This window comes from Lepisosteus platostomus, chromosome 7 (assembly GCF_059453375.1).
Source record: "Lepisosteus platostomus isolate fLepPlt1 chromosome 7, fLepPlt1.hap1, whole genome shotgun sequence".
NCBI classification, from domain to species: Eukaryota; Metazoa; Chordata; class Actinopteri; order Semionotiformes; family Lepisosteidae; genus Lepisosteus; species Lepisosteus platostomus.
Window position 1 is genome coordinate 57,101,996 of NC_142617.1, and position 19,710 is coordinate 57,121,705.

At 39.0% G+C, this 19,710-nt stretch overlaps 1 protein-coding gene across 2 annotated transcripts; it reads left to right on the plus strand.

Annotated features, from left to right (window-relative positions):
• Positions 1-1,438: 1,438 nt before the first annotated feature.
• nr2f2 (nuclear receptor subfamily 2, group F, member 2) lies at positions 1,439-9,847 on the plus strand. 2 transcript variants are annotated; one of them, XM_088641366.1, is made up of 3 exons: positions 1,439-2,776; positions 3,985-4,530; positions 7,217-9,847. In XM_088641366.1, the coding sequence occupies exons 1-3, from the start codon at positions 2,308-2,310 to the stop codon at positions 7,489-7,491; spliced, it is 1,290 nt and encodes a 429-aa protein (XP_088497492.1). In that variant the 5' UTR covers positions 1,439-2,307; the 3' UTR covers positions 7,492-9,847. The 2 variants fall into 2 exon arrangements, with proteins under 2 accessions (XP_088497492.1, XP_088497493.1); XM_088641367.1 differs by having other exon boundaries at positions 1,441-2,776; positions 4,003-4,530.
• Positions 9,848-19,710: the final 9,863 nt, after the last annotated feature.

Genomic DNA, 19,710 nt, shown 5'->3' on the forward strand with positions numbered 1-19,710 from the left:
GAAAACGCAAACTGAACCAGGAATCTTCGGGAAATGTATTTTTTACATTTATAATGTTTTACGTTTATCATTTATAATGCTTTTTCTCCTGTCTTAACCTTGTCTATGCAATTATGAACTCTGAAGTTTACCTTCTTTAAAAAATCATTGATGACAAATTACTTAGATTTTATTTTAAAAAAGGGACTAAGGTGACTTGTAAGGTATTGTCCCTCTTTATAAGATCACTTCTTCTTTAAATTTAATTACAAAGACCTAACGCTATCGAAGTCTCAGGACTACATTTTCCGTCAGTTTTATTCTCTGAAACAGAAACCGACAAAGCCTACAGAAGCATAGCCAAATTGAGGCGAAAACTTCTGTTTTCTTTAAAAATCGATAAACAATACTATGTAAGCGTTGTGTATATGAAAAAGTTTTAGAAATAAAATCATGCAAAGAGTATTTTCCCTGGTCAGCGCATTTTTGCTGAGTAACCTAATGTATCACCTATCTAGGTTGTGAGAAGAGTTGGATGTCTCATTTTATATATGAAAACCATCTCAAATACATAGGCTGTAGCCTAGACTGGATATCTATAAACTAAATGCAGTTTTAATCTCTGGGTTGACTATGCATAGATAAATTCATGAATTTAGTTAATTTGCTGCGCCAGATATTTATTACACCAGAGATGAATTCTATCACAAACACGATGCAACACTGCCCCAAAAAAGGGCGCATCAACCATTTTGGTCAAAATGTAAAAAATACTATTTGGAACTTATTGATGCTCCGAGTAATCCCTCTAAAGAAGCCATCTAAATAGATGGACGCTAACTTTTATTGTTGGCTGAGGGGAGACTTTGTTTTAACCCGGCAAGACGTGGCAAATGTCACTCTGGTCGCGTAAGACAAGCGAAGGCTTATTTTTAAGCTATGTGAGCGGCAAATAACATCTTCAGGAATATTTTCGCGACCGAACTACATGTATCAGTGTGATTATTCACATTGTTCAACATCAGTGTCCGTGTCCATGTGCAATGTATTGTACATTCTGCAACATATATATTTGGGGGGTACATTTGTCAATGCGTGTATGTATTTTTTTTTTTGCTTCAATCTCCGACACAGATGGTCAATTTCTAATTAAACCGTTTCACCGGGTTTTATTCCCTTATAATAAAGGTAGATTTAAGAGCTAGCGAGGAAGAGCGTGGTCACAGCGCCTCGCCGTCAGGCTATGTGTCTCTCTTTAGGACCGAGCGGCCCCCCTCCCCACCTCCCCCCCCCCCCCCTCCTTTGGCAAAGCACCAAGTAGCACAAGTGCCGACTGGCCAATGGGGTGGAGGGGGCGGTCCAGGAGTTCTGACCAGTCAAACACAGTCGCTTTCCTTATAAGGCAGCTCGTCGCCATGGTAACGTGTGCTAAGTTGCAGCAGTCGTGTCAAAGTTCACTATATAGAGAGCTCAGTGAGCTGATCAGAGAGAAAGCACTCTGCCAGCCCAGCTCCTACAAATCGCATTCACTTCCTAACCTCCCCCTTTTTAACATATTTGATCACTTTGATTCCCTGTTCTTTTTTATTATTATTTTTACGCGCATGAAGGAGGTTCTATAGGTTGTGATCTTTTTTTTTTCATTATTATTACTATTGCCTGCCGGAGAGTTGACTTCATATTTGTCTCAAGCACTAGACTCCAACTGCCGCTGCTGCTACCTCTGTAAGAAGGAAAAGAAGAAGCAGTGATATTTATACATATTGTCTTTTTTTATGAGGTGGTGGTTTTCTCCAGGACATCTACTTGGGATCGCTAGCTGCTGGTATCGTGAAGAGTTGAGTTTTTCTTTTTTTTTTTGGTGCGTGTGTGTGTTCCTTACTCTTTAACCTCTCCGTCCATTTCCTTTATTCTCGGTCGCCTTTTTGCGTTCCCTTTTTTTTTCTTTTAATTTTTTCTTTTTTTTTTCTTGATGGTTTTTTCCTGAATGGCTGACTGCAGGCAGCGCTGGACTTGGCCTCTAAACGCACAGCTGCTCTCCAGCTCGTCCACACATCAGGTTTAAACAGCAACAACAACAACGGCAACAACAACGACAGCAACAAAAAGAGAAAACTGATCAATTTAAAACAAAATACAACCGAGCATTTGAAGCTATTTTCCTCAAGTTTCGTCGGACTACCGAACTGAACCCGCGTCCCGAAGATATCCCTGTGCTGCTGCTCTGACTTTCACTCGCTCCCAAGCTCGCTTCCCCGAAAGAAAAATCAAAGCACCGCGACACCAAAAACGGGGACAAAAAAAGTTTCTTAACGTTGTCTGATAGATATGGCAATGGTAGTGTGGAGAGGCTCCCAGGACGATGTGGCCGAATCTCAGGGCACCCTGTCTTCACAAGCCCCTCAAGGACCGCTTTCCCTCCCCACCCCTCAGCCGGGCCAGCTCAACCTCGCCGCCCCGCAAGTTGCCCCACCGACCCCTCAGACCCCCGTGCAAGGCGGGCCTCCCAGCACCACGGCGCAGTCCACGCCGACGAACCAGACCAGCCAGAACCAAACGGGGGAGAAGCAGCAGCCACAGCACATTGAGTGCGTGGTTTGCGGGGACAAGTCGAGTGGCAAGCACTATGGTCAGTTCACATGCGAGGGCTGCAAAAGCTTCTTCAAACGGAGCGTACGGAGAAACCTCAGTTATACGTGCCGTGCCAACAGGAACTGTCCCATTGACCAGCACCACCGCAATCAGTGTCAGTACTGCCGCCTCAAAAAATGCCTCAAAGTTGGCATGAGACGGGAAGGTATTGGGATTTTTGTTTTTACTTCTGTCGATGTCTTTGTGTTTGAGAAAGAAAAAAAATGTGATTTATTATTTTCTTTTTTTGTAAACCCCTCCTCTCTGTACTCTCCCGAGTCTTCTTCGTGAGGCTCCCGGAGAGGAACAAGCGAGCTGCCGCCTTCATTACTTCTGCATGCTTTCCAGACGAAGCGTATAGCTGTCCCTTTCCCCTCCGTGTCTCGGTGCAGTCCGGTTTTATTTTCTTATTAAGGTCGTTGTTTTATCAAGGCTTGGCGTGTTCGGAATTTATTGAGCCGCCAGCTTTTTAAGAAGAAACCCAAGAGATATGTATCTGTGGATTTCTGTAACACCAAGTGTGAGGGATATGCTGAGATATTATGGCGAAGCTAGGAGAAGAGCTTGTTTTGTTGTTTTTTTTAATCATCCATTCGTTATGATTCGGAAATCGCGTCCTTCCCGTTTGTGCTTTCATTTTAATTTGTTTTGGAAAATCCTGGTCCACCATGTGCGTAAAAGAGGGTAAGAAATGCTAAATAATAATGGCAGTGCCGTGTTTTTAAAAATAGTCCTGCCGAGCGCTAGTTTTCTGGAGTGCAGAACTGCGCCGGTGGTTTTAAGTAGGTTAGGGGTTAGGGCTGAGCTTTCCATCGGTCAGACTGCAGTTCACACACACATATACATATATGTTATTGAATGTACGATCAAAAAAATCATTTTTTAAAAAATAACGGAACTGAGAGCACATAAAAAGGCGAGGAGGACAATAAATTTTAAAACAACTCCAACACGAGTCGCTTTCGTTTGATACTACAGGTCAAGCCCGAACTGCACATGCAACACCAAATAGCGCAGCACCACCGCGTTGTTTTTAATTTTTCTTTCTTCAGCAAAACGCTCACACAGCAGGCTCATCTGTGTAATTCGCGCGAATTGACGTGTAATGCACTAGAAATTGGCAAATATTCTGAAACGGCGAGAAACAAGTCTAGCCCGCGTTTAACGACATGGCCTTGTCTTGCTGAAGTTTTCAACTTGCTGTCAAATCGGTTGTTATAAGTAACTAAAGTAACTGATGCCGTTGTCTGTGAAGATATTTAAACACAGTATATTTTGTTTGGGTGTGTGTGTGTGTGTTTTAACTGAAACAGCTACATGCGAGGGTGGTGAAAACGTATTGCATGTGTAGAATTCAGGCATCAATATCTGCAGTTTCTCTTTTTACTGCAGCGGTTCAAAGGGGACGGATGCCGCCCACACAGCCACACCACGGTCAGTTCGCCTTGACAAATGGGGACCCTCTGCACTGCCATTCCTACTTATCCGGATATATCTCTCTTCTTCTGAGAGCGGAGCCCTACCCGACCTCCCGGTATGGCAGTCAGTGCATGCAGCCCAACAACATCATGGGCATCGAAAACATTTGTGAACTGGCTGCCAGGATGCTGTTCAGCGCCGTGGAGTGGGCTAGGAATATCCCTTTCTTTCCAGACCTCCAGATAACGGACCAGGTGGCCCTGCTGAGGTTAACCTGGAGCGAGTTATTTGTGCTTAACGCTGCCCAGTGCTCAATGCCTCTCCATGTGGCTCCACTGCTGGCGGCGGCTGGCCTGCACGCCTCGCCAATGTCTGCGGACAGAGTTGTCGCCTTCATGGACCACATTCGGATCTTCCAAGAACAAGTGGAGAAACTCAAAGCGTTGCATGTTGACTCTGCTGAATACAGTTGCTTAAAGGCCATTGTGCTTTTCACTTCAGGTAAGCAATGATACGTTTTATCAGGATCGTACTTTTAGGTGCTTATATATATTTAAATATTGGATTACGGGGAAAAACGATTTGATTTTGTAAAGAAAATATTCAGGTTTAAAAAAATGATACAGTGAAACAGTTCATTGGAATTAAGGGGCTGTAATATCAATACGATAATTAGACACACGTATTAGCGTTTTATTTGTAGTTATGTGCCTTTGGAATGATAAAAAAACGTTTAAAATTAAAACGAAACTAAACAGCAATCCAAACACAAAGACAATTATTAACAATAATAATTTTATTATTTACATGATTAAACAGTAGTGTGAAAAAGATAACTCTGCCCCATGGCTCAGGAGAAAATGACACACATTCCAAAATAACACTTGTATGTTGTTCTGACATGCACACTGGATAACTGAGGGCTCAAAACTGCCTCTTATTAATTGTCAATCCAGTACTTGAAAGTTTAGAGAAAGTTATTAAAATCACCCTTCTGTAATCTATATAAGGAGCACATTCCTACCAATATCTCTGAGTTTATATCCAATCAAATTGTAAGAATAATACTTTTACATTCTATATATGTGTGTTTGTGATATTATTGTGAAAAGTAAAGTAATAACACATATTAATTTTATTAAAATACAGTTTTAAACATCACAATCACACGCTTCAGTAAGATGGCAAAAAGAGTGACAGGCGTATCTTGCACGTTCTTTTTATTAATTTAGTGTTTTTTTTTATCTTCAATACATATAGAACATCTGTATGTGTTGTTGAATGTAGCTGGGTTCAGAAACGGATAGAAGTGTGTCACGTGTTTAAGACAAATCTGGGAACATCAAGTGAAGACATGGGCCTAATGTTCTATTTCCACATATTAAACTCCTGGCTTGTTAAATGACATTTTTTCAAGCTGGAGTGTGCCAGTTATGGTGTGTCTTAAATTACACAAAAACATGTCTCCCCGAAGTTAAGATTAATAAAGTAATTACTCATCAGAGACCCAAGGCTTGATATCAGGAAACAGAAATTTTCAGTTTATGTGGGAAAAAGCCTCACAATCCTTTACTTGTTATGTTAGGGTGATCTGGGGATCCAAGACATTCTCTGGATCTGTTCCAGAGCCGGGTCATGACCGAACTTCCCCCTTGCATGATTACTTCACACATTAAAAGGGGGAAAAAATGAAATATATTTAAATCTCGAATAATGTATCTTCTGCGCCTCTCTGTGTGTTGCTCTCTGTGTGTATGCATGCACAGAAGTAATATTGAACACATTCGTGCATGTGCGCCGTTAATTTGTTTAGTAATGCGAAAAGAGCATTTTGTGTCTAGTCGGGCTCTGTGGAAGGGCTCCTCGCTATCTGGAGCAGGACTCAGCTAGTCTTCTTGCTGCGGAGAAATCAGAGCTTTTGTCTTTTACCATTCGGGGTAAACATCCAAACCAGGATCTCGGGATTCTTCAGCAGCCTCCCAAAGCCAGAGGCCTGCTTCACGGAGAGCAAAGCGCTTCTGTACTGCAACGCTGGCTTTTAAACACAGCGCAATGTAAAATGCAAACATATAAATAGCTCGTGCTCGCGTTTGCTCCATGTCTGCGACGGCCATATTTATTTGTTATTACAGCTATTCGTATGAATCTGTGAGAATATTTCAGACCGTCTAAGCTGTCAAATGGGGGGCTACCATTAGTCCTTAAGCGAAATGAAAAATGCAGAACAAAGGTCAGGTCACAACCCCTGATGTTGTTTATAGCTGAAGCAAAGCTCCCTGCATTACAATGTCTAGGATCTCAAATAGTTACTTTTCTCCGAGGTCTTTAAAAAAAATAAAAATAAAATCACTACCGCAGAAGATAGAGGTGAATATGTTCGTGGTTGGTTTTGAATGGCCCGAACTGCAAAGTAGCTTTAGAAAAAGGCTCTTGTCAGTTTTATTTATTTGTAAAACACCGAGTAAAATAAAGAAAGGGGACAGGAGAATAGAAAAGCACGATAACATTTTGATTATGTGAACTTGAGAACAGTTTTCGGTTAGCTTCAAATACGTGATAGTTAATGCCTCAGACTTCAGGGAGGTTAGACAGAAGTGAGCTAACAATTAAGTGAATTACATGCACGGATCTATCACCTGAAAGCTTCTCCCCTCCTAAAGTTAAGATGAATATACATGTACAGACAAAATATATTGGGCTAAAATAATAAAACATGTATAGCCAAGAGTTTATTGCTGAAACTGCAGGTTTACTTTTAGCCTTTCATTGCTATTTAATTTATTCTAAATTGACCCATCCAAAAAGTTTTAGAGTGGTCTTAAATTAAGACAGCAAGCATCCAATCGGACAAAAATATCTGTAAAGATATTTTCACACTGTGATTTTTTTTCCGAATAAATAACCTAAAGGGAACCGTCGTAGGTAAAGATGGTTCCGGCCATCTGTTAGGCCCATATTCTCCTTCGCAACTGAAAAAAAAAAGATTACTCTGTATGATACAATTACATAACATTGCATACATGATCCGTAAAACACGGTGTTTATTTTTAGCTTGCGCAAAGGAGAAGGAAAATAATGACTTGTCACTTTTAATTGCAGGATTGAAGGGCCTGTGTACTTTCTTGTGTACGAATTAGTATTTTAAATTGAATCAATTTCTTTTTTTTTTGCTTCCCCCCGCTTCTAGATGCTTGTGGTCTCTCAGATGTGGCCCATGTGGAAAGTTTGCAGGAAAAGTCCCAGTGTGCTTTGGAAGAATACGTTAGGAGCCAGTACCCTAACCAACCAACTCGGTTCGGGAAGCTTTTACTGCGCCTGCCTTCTCTTCGCACAGTTTCATCTTCAGTCATAGAGCAATTATTTTTCGTCCGTTTGGTAGGTAAAACGCCAATTGAGACCCTCATCAGGGATATGTTGCTATCTGGAAGCAGTTTTAACTGGCCCTACATGTCCATTCAATAAACCTAGACGGGCGAAAGAAGGAAAGGGCAAACTTGAGACTCCAATAGGTAGCGCTTCTTCTGCTGAAAGGGGCATCGTCTGTTACACGAGTTTACTTTAAGGAAGAGGCGTTTAAGAGAATAAAGGACTGTGAATATAAAAAGGACGTTCAGCGAACTTTCGAATGCATTTTAAGAACTCCTGTGTCGTTCTGAACAACTTGCTACTTATCATTCTTTGTAAAAAAAAAGGATTTTTTTTTCTTTTTGGTAAACTTTTGAGGAAAAAAAGAAACTATATAAAAGTGCATTTAAAAGGAGAATTTGGAGAAAATTAGGAGAAAAGGAAAAAAAAGTAAGTTTTCTTTTCCAAATTATTATAAATTGTCCTGTGTCCATGTATCTATAGCTGTTTTTGTATTTTTTTTTTCTTCTGGTTCCAAACCGGCTTATTACGTGGTTCTGTAGTATACAGTTTTTGATATAACCATGGCTTCTTATCAAACAGAGAAACTACTATCATATAAAATGTTCTGCAAGAATTAAAACTAAATTCATGTCAACGTAGAGGGGGAACACTAATTTTATACAATTCAGAATGATGGAAGCGCACTTACTGTAAGGGTGACCCAGACGTTTTCGGGGGCTGGTGTGACGTTGGGCTTTCAGTTTTAACCCTGTTTAGTGACCAGAAAACTTCATTCGACTAACCTGTAGGACAGTATGAAAAGTTGGGGATTCCTCGTTAATATTGCGGGAAAGTCTTGTGTCCAAGACACGTTACAATTCTAAGTGACAAACAAGCTATTAAATTAGTTATACTGCTCTGCGTTTCCCATGTCGTGTATCTTAAAGGAACTTTTGCATGTCTCCTTGTAAGGCGTTTGTGGTATATATTCTTTATATAGCCCCCTTTGAAAAATGTTTCCATTGGATTAGATATTATGTTGGCACTTGAGGTTAATGTGGAAAAATCCTAGGATTTAAACAATATGTTTATAAGCCCAGAGATTTTTTTTTAAATCATGAGGTGTATCCTGTAGAAATTTTTAAATATTTGAAATGTTGGAGTTGAGTCAAATTCCAAGAACATAAAATGAAAGTATATGGGAATTCAAATATTAATTGCTGGGTGGAACATGTTAGGGTTTACATGTGTATTTGAATCAGTCCCTCGTTCAATTGGTATGCCCTTAGGTTTCTTATCTGCCTTGCCATAGTGATATACGAAAATATTTAGAATTTCACAAATAATAGCGGAGCGGGGGTGCCGTTTAAATATTAGTTTAAAAGGAAAAGCTTAAGCAGTATTATAGAAATACCTGAAATTGTTCAAATTGTGTTATCTTTACAAATGCCCTTATATGTCAAACATTAAGTGCCTGTAAAGAGGAAAAGATTAATCTCTTACGAAATGAGAATTAAGTGTTGGAATCCTTCGGAACACAAGTTCGGAACGTCAATTGTCTATTTTACACACAAAAGACACAAGCAGTTAGCAGCAGTATTGTTGTAAATATAGGTCAGTTCTTTTCAATGAGATTTCCTTTATACAAAGTATATGTGATTAAGAAAACAAATCTGTGGTTGCCATTTTTTTTTGTAATTCAAAATGTCTTCAAATTGAGTGACAGACTTAGCTAGTAGCACTGAAGGTTCTGTTTTTAATGTATATAAATATTACGGAAAAATAATTTGATTTTTTTATATATATATTTAGACTGTGAACGCATGGCCACAGGTCGCTAACCTATTTTACATTTGGTATATATAAATGTAAATGTTTTTGATTGTATAGATATAATCTGTGCATTCAGTACAATAGCCCTTGTATTTAAAAAAATAAAAAAATAAAAAAAAACAAAAAAGGTTAAATAATAAGACTTAACAGGGTGAGCTGGTTTGGAAGAGGGTAGTTATTTTGTTTTTGTGTTTTGCTCCTTTTTCGGTCTGTGGCAGATGCCGTGTATGTTTGAAAGCTTGCAATTTTGTCCTTGTGTGAGGTTTTTCAACGCCACACGCGACACCATGTTGTGGATAAAAAGGGATCATCTTTGTATAGCTGGTTGAACAGTGATCTTTGGCTGTTCAAATGCCACATATGGACCAGAGAATGATACATGATTGTAATTATGAACAGTTTAAACAACTGACCCACGTTTTTATATATAAATATATATAAAAATATATTACTGCAGGGTATTGATAACGTATAGATACTTTTTTTATTATTAATTGCAAGTGATATACGTGAGTGTGTGTGGAAGTTTATAGTTGAAAACAATTCTTGTTTGTTTGTGTTAGCTTATTGTAAACAAGCATTCTGTTGTAAATTTGTTCTTGGTATTAAATTATAATTTATGAATTTGAAATCAAAAGGCGTTCCCTGTTTTATTGTTTCCCTCGATTTGAAAATATAACATCAGCGGGTCTGAATGCAGAGAAAGAACTAAGAAAGATGAAACGGGAAGGAACGGAGGCGAGGGGGTGCTAAGTTTGGGTGGTGTGAGGGCTGGGTTCAGATTAATATTGGCGTTTTATATTTTTCCCATATAATACCCAAGCAAGTAACCGTTCACATTAGATAAGACCTCTGGACTATGTTCATCTTCTCATAACAGAGCTGGCAAACTGTAGATTTTAAATTAGTTTTTTTATCTATTTTAATTAAAGCTTTAATTTCTTAACTTGGTTACACCAAAAACAGGAAAATGCATTTTTTTATAAAGACGGTCATTCAAAGTTTTTTTTTAAGTATATGGGGTTTTCCAGGGTGCAAAACATTATACGACTGTATTTAATAACCGCTAATGACTGTATTTATGTGTGTGCAACAGTTCGTGTTACAGGGCATGTGTGTCTTCCTGTTAACATTCACTATGAAGTCAAAAGACTGTCAAGCCCCTCTACAACGTAACCCTGGGCTTGTGGATGTGTACATTTTTACAAACTAATTCGCTGGCAGCAGGTATAATGGTTATTGCTTCTGGTCCGTATCAACAACCGTCATAAAACCACCACAGATATATTGGGTTTGACACAGTCTTGTTTCAAAACGGCTGACAAGATGTTACTCTCCTCTTTCTTCCATTGAAAACTCGGCTGCAATAGAGTGTCTAAAAGCGATAAAAAAACGAAGGCGACCGTTGTTTTTTAGGCTTTGCCTCCTCCTGTTATCTTCCTTCTACTAAATCTGTGTGCTAAATTGTATTTTCGCGTTGTTTGTAATGGGAGATCGAGCGTGTGAAAGTATGCCTTTAAGCTCGCATTCGACTTGGTGTCCTATTAGTTGAGTCAATATGGCGTCTTGCGATGCTATGCACGCTGCGGCTCTCTGTAGCAAAGCGGTGTTTAGTAAGAGAAACCACATTGCAAAAGGGACTCCCCTCCATCTGTGCACAGAGCCCCCAATAAAACTATTAGCAGCAACAGCGAGCAGATCATACGTTATTTTGTGATGAAACATGCCGGAGTCTTTGGGGAAACATTTCTTGCAAGCATCCCCCACAAGTCTGTGTGACCAGTTTTTTTTCTGTATTCGAAACCTATCATAGAAACAATCTTTCATTTGCATCTTATGTGCTAATTCACCCTTTCAGTAAATCATGTATTGCGACTCTCTAAACGCACCGTATATGCGTCGAAGCACAAAGAATCGTTTTATGTTCCCTGTCCATGGGTGTAATTTGCATGTAAAGCTTGAACTTACACAAACTCTCGGTGATCTTATCGCCTGTTAAATGTATAAAGTTAGTGATTTTTTACGTACCCTACAGTCCTTAAACTAATGGATATTGTAGTATTGTTCAATGGTTTAAGGATCCATAATAAATATAAATACGTCTCTAATATCCCGTAAAAATAAAGCTAATGGCGACCAATGTACAATAAGGGTATTACGTTTCTTAATACCATTTATTTATACAACGTCTTATAATTTAGAACGAGTTTATAAATTATTATTATTATTATTATTATTATTATTATTATTATTATTATTATTATTATTATCACCATCGCCTGAACGTAAGCGGGTTTTATTCAATCTGTACCAGAGCAGTAAGCGAACACAAATTCTTCTAACGCTTGTCGGACGCAGAGCTGAGTTCACCCCACTGTCACGATTTATTTATTTAAGTAAATCCCGCTTCACATGATTTTCACCCATTTTCTCAGATTTCAAAGGCTCCCCACTATGCTTCTGCCTAATTAATGGTGAAAGTCAACTAAATCTAATTACGCAGTAATTTTAAAGCAGTTAGTGTTGGGCGTTGGTGTAACTAGACTCCGGGTTATGAAGACGGAAAAAGATGTATGTTTTTCATTACTTAATCATTTTATATATCTAACTTTATGTCTACAAACTTTTCACAGATTCGCAGGATGTCCTAAACGGTGTTACCCGTGCTGTTAATTTGATGCTTATTTTTAATTTCAAGGTGATCATGATTTTTGCTTAGGAGCACATTGTTAACGATACATAGAAGTCACAACTTTCTGAACTAGTGAATACTGGACAGCTTGATTACAACTGTATTTTACAATATTATTTTACCGATGGTAGGGATGCGTGCAATGATGTTCAAAGATTATTAAAATTATTATTATTATTATTGACGTTTATATAGTCTCACCGTTCTCGAGACAATGTTGTAGATGTAGATATTTGCTCATATTGTGTTGTTTGGAGCAGCACTTGCCGTGCTACAGCGCAGTCGGAAGTATTGAACATACACTCACACTTACATTTGACGTTTGCTGAAGCATTCGATGTTATATGTTTTTTTTATTTGTGTGCGTTAAAACATCTCATAAGACATTTAGAAATATATATATCTATCTGAATTTGGCAAGCAGGACGCCTGAGCGCGGAGTGTGAGCAGAGTAAGTTTGCGGTCATTTAGATCATGGCTGCACTACGTTGATTTTAGTTGACAGAGCGTGTGTTGAGGCTGAACTCTATAATTTGCACTTCTGTTCTTTTCATTAGCGTTGGACAACGAACTAATGAGCTCTCCCCCAGTACAATGTCACTTTTATTTATTTTCTTCTGGAAAACTTTAGGATATATGCTTGGGCAATGTGGAACGACTTCCGAGATTTCTAATAGCATACTCATTGATTGCATGCGAGCATTTACTTAAGCCTCTTAATTTACCTTTTTGGAAACCGTGCTGCATTGTTTACCTGCGATTTCGGCTAATAACAAAGACAATAATAGTCTAGAGCCCTTTTCCAGGTTCAAACACATACCGGAAGCGAGTCGGAATGAAAGTGTTTATACTGTTATGGAAAATAGGCCAAGACTAGCAGTGTTTATTCAGGGGTACTTAGCGTATACTTTGTTCTTAGCGAAGGACGGTCCAAATTAAAACAGTCTGTGACATCCAAGATATCTGAAAGTAAGCAAGGTGTTCACGCGGCGTTGTGCTAAACAATACAGCATTTATCTGGGAGAGTGTTCTGCTTCAGATCTAATTTAGAATGATACAGAGAGCTACCTCTTCGTTTTATAACTCTATTTGAGTAATACGAGTGTTTAATGCGCGTAAGCGTAAATTGGGTTTTATTAATCAAAATATTATTTTACGAAAGCATGATGCCATTTAAGCAGCACACCGTACCAACCAAACTGTACCACCTTCCAGGAAAACTGGAAGTTATTTTCAATACGTGTTAATAAATATGAATACAATACCTCCCTATCTGCAGATGTTCAATGGATTAAAACCGAAGCCTTTTGAATTCAGATAAAATCAATACAATATTTTAGCATCATTTCCACTTATAAAAATGATGAGAATAACAGCAACAACTTTTACCCTCCTCTTTTATCATTAAGAATGCTCGCTTACTCTCAGTAACAAGATCCCATTACTCGACTTTAAGGACGCTCTTGGGCTTCAGCATTTTACACAGATTCATCTGGTCCCAGGAGATTTTTCTTTCCAGGAGACAGAAACTAGAGAAAAAAAACACGCACATAAAAATATGCTTATGTGGCCTAGAACGCCGTACAATTGATGGAGTATAGAGAAACAAGGATGAAATGATCAAATATATGGAATCTATTAGTTTAGCAACTTGAAAACAAAAGGGGATTGTGCTTATTCAGACACGCCAGCTCGCTGCTTTTCCTTCCGAGCCCTCGATATTAACACAGTTCCGTTAGCCTTGTTTATAATGTTCTATTATTCTCTTTACCGTACCTCCCCCCAGCTCTCCCCAAATTGGTGCTAACTTGTGCCTTTTATGTTCAATCTCTAATTTGAGGTAATCAGGCGCCGCATGTCTCTCTCTAAATGCATTTAATAAATGTCTATTAAACTGCTAGAAATGCAAGATAAATTCAGTGAGTCTGCAGCCTCCCCGAATCCAAATGGTAATGACGGATATTGCAACAGGGCCTTTGCCTTGAGCACAGCTACAGCGGAGTCTGTTAAATAAGTGTTTCCAATTATATCCATTGCGTTCTGTTTACACTCCATCCTTCACTAATAAATGGAAATGCGCTTTCGTTTTCTTGTGCTTATGTATATGTTATTATATTAATACATTATTACATTATGCACGTTTGTGTGTTTATAACTCGCGTACACACCTTATTTATCCCCCTCTTCACACGCCAGAGACTTCCACTTTTCTACCCGGCAAAACTAGAACTATTCAGCAGTGACTTAAAGGGAAGAGGGCTCTGTGTGTGCTCACTAGCGACCCCTAGAGAGAGAGGGTTGGAGAGCTTTAGCGAGATCCCACTGCAGCCGCCAGAAGGACAAGTGAGATCACTTGCCACTGTGTCTTGAAGCCGAGTCTCTTTCCTTGAAGGAGGAGCGGTGTCCTTTGTCTCCAAACGTGTTTGGTAAGCCTGAAAACCGCCACTCCACCCTTCTCCCAGTCACCGGCTAAACAGATAACGGAGACCCTGAAATCTTCACTTGTCCTCTGCTGTTTAAGAGCTGTCCAGCACCGCGGAAGAGTTTCAGAGTCACGACGTCCTATCACCTTTAGCAACAGAGCCCCAAAAAGAAAACCCGCGTAGTTATATCCACATTTCCTTTTCAGTGGGACACGGTCGTTCAGGGTCAACATCGCGCATTTTACATTTGCTGACATTGCAACTCACCAGTTACAACTACGCTAGCACTAGCTCCGGCAAAATACGTTGTGAGACAAGACTTCCACCTTTTGGCGCTTTTCAAGTCTACACATTTTGTACATTTGCACACGTTATTTATGTCTTCTTTTACTGGGACAGAAATTACAAACGTGAGTATTTATACTGTGAGAACGTTTCTAATTGAAAGCATCTTAGCTGTCCCTTCCGCACACACACACACATATAGGTAAAAATGTATGTATATATGTGACACTCTCTCGGACCATCCAGCGTCCTTATAGGTAATTAATTAACATTTTGGAATTTCTTTGTGCAATATATTCAGTCTGAGAGTTTTCATTGAGATGTATCTGTACTTTGACTGACTGTCAGTTATCTTTGTTCTTTTAAATAAAGTGCTTTTAAATGGACTTAGTGCTCCCAGCGTGCGTTCCTCTCTCTAAATGTTAGAAAATTGTGCCATCTACCCGCTATTCAAAGAACTGTCACATCCAGGACCTCCCAAGACCTCCAGCCAACTTTAATACAAAGAAAGAGACTGAGGGGGTTGGGGAAACCGGTTCTCTGAAACTCCTAGTTTCCAAACGAAATCGCCTTTAAACGTATATTTCAAATTCATATAGAACCTAGGGGATGAGTTCGTTTTATATTGGACAACAATAAGATCACTGCAAGATCAGAACTAAAAACATACGGCATTAAAATGAAAGATATATATATATATTTAAATAAGTCTTAGGTGCAAAAAAAGCTAAGTGTAAAATAGGGCAAGTAACGAGTGAGCATTCGCGCGTTGCTGGCCTTGCAGGGAATCCTACGGGCCGGCTCTGAGGTGCGTGTGGATTTGAAACATCTTCGCCTTTATCAGCTGAACTTGCTGTTCCTGTAGCTTGAGCAGAAGAAAGCGTTCTGCCCAAAAACTTAAATAGTGTGTGCACACGGTCGCGAAGACATTGGTATGCATTTTGCGTGTGTGTGTTTTATTAAATGAAAGAATCTCGTAATAAGTGAATGAATTAAATATTTAACCGAGGGAATTTAATTAAAAATTGGGTCTATTGCGAACCAGTCATAGAAATCCCACGTTTGCATATAGACATACCTTCTACAGCCTTACAATAACGCTTACAGATGAGACTCGGATATTTAATAACTGATGCTGTTTTCTGTCAGTTGGGAGGAGAACTTCGGCAGACAGTGATATGAATGTGAGCAACATTTTCTGGACGTTTTCTATTTTTTAAATAGTTTTGAAAAAAGGGCTACCGGTGTTTCTTTTTATTTATTTTTATTTTTAAATTTTTGTAAAAAAATATTTCCTTCTTATTACACTTGAAAATATAACAAATACTGATCATTGTTAGGTCTGTCTCTACAAGCCCAATTATTCCATTCTTTTTTAAAATCAAAATGCAATCATTTTAAATGTAACATCCGAACATCAAAACCGCTTTACCAATTCATATCGCTTCAATTAAAACACATTTCACGTACACAGCTTTAAAAGTGACAGAAACAATATAAAAACTTTGAGTCACAGCATCTGTTTGAAATAAGCTAATATTTCCAACGCAACCACACACATTACACATACATTTAAGTTTGCGTAGTGACTATATTTATTTAAGCACACTATATATGAATGTAATACTTTCATTTTTTAATTACAGCATAATTGTCTCTGCAACAAATGTCAAATTCAAACACTAAACACGGGAAGCTCGTAGTTCAGTTGAAAATCGCAACAGGTTTTATTGCTCTGTTAAGAGGTGTGTTTAACTACAAAATGAGATTTTCGTCTACACTTACAGCAGGACATGCGTTTCCGTTTTTATAGCGACGTAGAGGATCAAATGACGCTCCCCGAACTTTTACAGAGAGGTGCTCCTAATCTGAGTTTGAGAAACGTTACTTTTTAATTAATTCTTACAACAAAGACGATTATTTCATAATAAACCAAGGCGGCCCTTGCTTATTTGTTTTCTCAAATAAGTGCTAACAGCGTTATCTAATCTTTTCCGGTCTTTACCCTTTTTTTACCAAGAATACTTTTGACAATAATAAAAAAAAGCTTTAACGAAAGGAGGAAGAATAACGGCTGAAGAATGTTTAAACCTGACGAGTTTCTATTATATATTTCTTGCACAACTTACTGTGTTCGGTTTAGAACACCTTCCCCTATTCCGACCTCAAGCCAAGCGAAATAAATAAGAAGTTTTGCCATTTCGGTTACACGGTGGCAACACTGTATGAGAATGTACAACAGTCTCAGGCATTGCTGGTTGTGGGTTTGTGCTGTATACAGTACTGCAGTTGTTGGAGTTTACGGGCCGATTATCTCATAGACCTACAGCAGAAGTAAGCCATCCTTTCAGACTCCGGGTCAGGCATTGATCCCCTGCAATGTTACAAACGGACGGGTTAATTTTGCCTCATTAGCATTCCCTTTGCGCAGGCTCCTCACACTGACACGCAGACATCTGTCCAGCCCCTTTTCTCCCTGTACCACAAATCTTTCTGCTGCCTGCTCTCTGCCGTCTAAGTCGCCTTTTTTTCTTCTTCCATGCCCCTCTCTCTCCCTCTTTCTCTCTGTAGATTTGTCTCTGAATTATTATATTTTTCGGGCCCGTACAGGACGGCTGTCCCATTCCCTCCCCTGCAGCGCAGCTCACACAAACACACAATAATTCTGTCTACTTTACTAATACTTGACCACTTCACAAATAATGTAGTTTCTCCGGCTCTGCTGGTTTTCTCTGGCGTTCTGTTGATTGTTTTTTTTTTACATAATCCTTTTATTTAATCATATTCCCGTAAATGTGTTTTATGAAACTTTTCTTTTTGTTTCCGTCTCCTTCTGCATGAAGACCCCTTTCTCTTTCCCTGGTAGCCCCGCATTCTCCGTCCTCATGCAAAAAGAGAGGGGCCCCGATCGACACCAAAATGGCAAAGTTCACCTCGAAAAAACTGCACAGACTTACAAAGGGGCACAAGGCTTTGTAATTGTAGAAAGGAACGAAAAAAGAAAAGAAAATTGCAGTTGAGGCAGGAGTGGGAGAGTGTTTGTGTGTATGTATATCTGAGTGTATTTTTAAAGGTTTTCTTTGAACTGCCTTTGTGCTGACCAGGCTCAAGCAGTTGTCAATGCTAGTCACGGTTTGAGCAACTTTGAGTTAACCTCTTATATCGAATGAATCTTTTCATTTAGAGTCCAATAAATCTCTATCGCTAGTTACCTTTTGTAGAAGCAAGCCTGGGCTCACCGTACATGCAACACTGCACCCGAACTACAACGGTGAGTAAGCGAAATGTGTATGTATATTACCAACCTAAACGAGGGGTTGTCGAAATAAAAGTTGAAGAAAACTGCACTGGAGTTGAAGAAAACTGCACTGGAGTTCAGCATTCCACCCACAGTAAGCGCCTTCTTTGCTTTTTTAATGGTTCTTGAAGGTTACAAAGAAGAGGTTGACTTACATAGGTTTCAAATACTCTGTAACCGGATTACTATATTATGATGGATAGTTCTAACTAGTTAACCAGTGCAACGAGAGCGGAGCCAATAAGCAGTGAGTACGATGTGATGGTGAAAGTGAGACTGATGATGATGCGAACGGGAATTTAAACTATACAAATACAGACGATAAAGTAAACAAAAGACACTCCGCCACAGAGAGGTGTGCTTGTGACTACATGAAAGAGTTCCACGCAAAAGAAAAAAAAACAGTGTAGTTGTATATATGTGTATATATAACATACTGATAGCCTAAAGGAAAGAAGAGAATCACACATACAACACCACACTTTCTTCTATTGGGTCTTCACGCTGTGTTTAAACGGGGGGAGAAGTCGCCTCGTTTGTCTTCTACCGTTCCACTTTAAGTGTTATTAATTAACTGCATGTCCAGGCCGGATTATTAACTAACGGAAAAAAGTTATATAATACCATCTTCACTCCCGTATTTCTCATTTGTCAGAGAAGATTGATTGGATTAGTTCTTCTCTTCCTTGAAACCCCTTCATCAGCACGCAACACTCACCCTCACTGCTACAACAAAATAACTCAACAACTCAAGGAGCATATTGAAACGGGACTATTTTAACAACCGTACTTCGCCCATCTCGAGCATTGCTGTTGTATCATTGTTCTTTCTCTCAGTTTATAAAACATCATATTGTATTGTATTACGTTGTGTGTAATTTTAACAGCAGTGTGTCTATCGGTGTTTTGGTCGTGACATGTCATGTCTGTGTGTCCAGTTGTACGCCCAGCCTTAAGGTTTGATTAGGTTGTATCACCCTTACAGAGTCTGGAAGGAAACGTTTTGCGGCAGGCCAAGCATATAAACGTGATAAGTAAAATAAGAATCAGTTAAATAGGTGATGATGTCCAGATATGTTTATGCTCATCGGGCGGTTAGTTTTCAACACACGCCTTTTCAGAATATTAATACGTAAAAAAATAATGCTATGCCTATTACCAAACCGGTGCTGCAATTAAAGACCATTACCTGATATGTAGTAAAGTTAAGGATTTGGGGGTTTAAGTCAGAAACATGTTTTGTATGTCATCTACGACGGTGTAAGCAAGACAATGTAACCAAGGTTTCCGCACTAAGTGAACCTATAGACAAGCAGGAAAACAAAACGTTACCATGTCCCGTTTCATTTCTGTAATTGTATTGTCGTAATTGATGCAGAAAACATATAGTGAGCACCCCGTCATATTTGTCAGTATGTTTGTTCGTGAATGAAGTTATTTAGTCAGAATTCCACGAGGTCATTGCAAAAAAAAAGTACTTTTTTATTGTAATTATTGAATTAGGTAGAGTAATGAACGCTACTAAAATGCCTATTATCTATGTTCCTGTCATTCATGTGATAGGACGAATGCAAAACACACACACAGAATACATCCACTTCCATGCCCACTAAAATAAGGGAAACGTATTTTTTGGCCTTGATATTTTTTTTCAGCATTTCTTTTGAAACAAAATTCTATAAATTATTTCTGAAATGAAGTGGCAGCCTCCCCGAGGACCTCATATCTACCGAATTGAATCCCCGGAGTATTCTACTCCTTCCTTAAGTATATGCGCCCTTTGTCTGAGATTATTGGGAGCA

Bases quoted from the DNA above. Each gene is read 5' to 3' on its own strand.
- nr2f2 (XM_088641366.1), top strand. From the start codon at position 2,308: ATGGCAATGGTAGTGTGGAGAGGCTCCCAGGACGATGTGGCCGAATCT. The intron at 2,777-3,984 runs GTATTGGGATTT...CAATATCTGCAG, and splicing joins AGTTGGCATGAGACGGGAAG to TTTCTCTTTTTACTGCAGCG. The intron at 4,531-7,216 runs GTAAGCAATGAT...CCCCGCTTCTAG, and splicing joins CATTGTGCTTTTCACTTCAG to ATGCTTGTGGTCTCTCAGAT.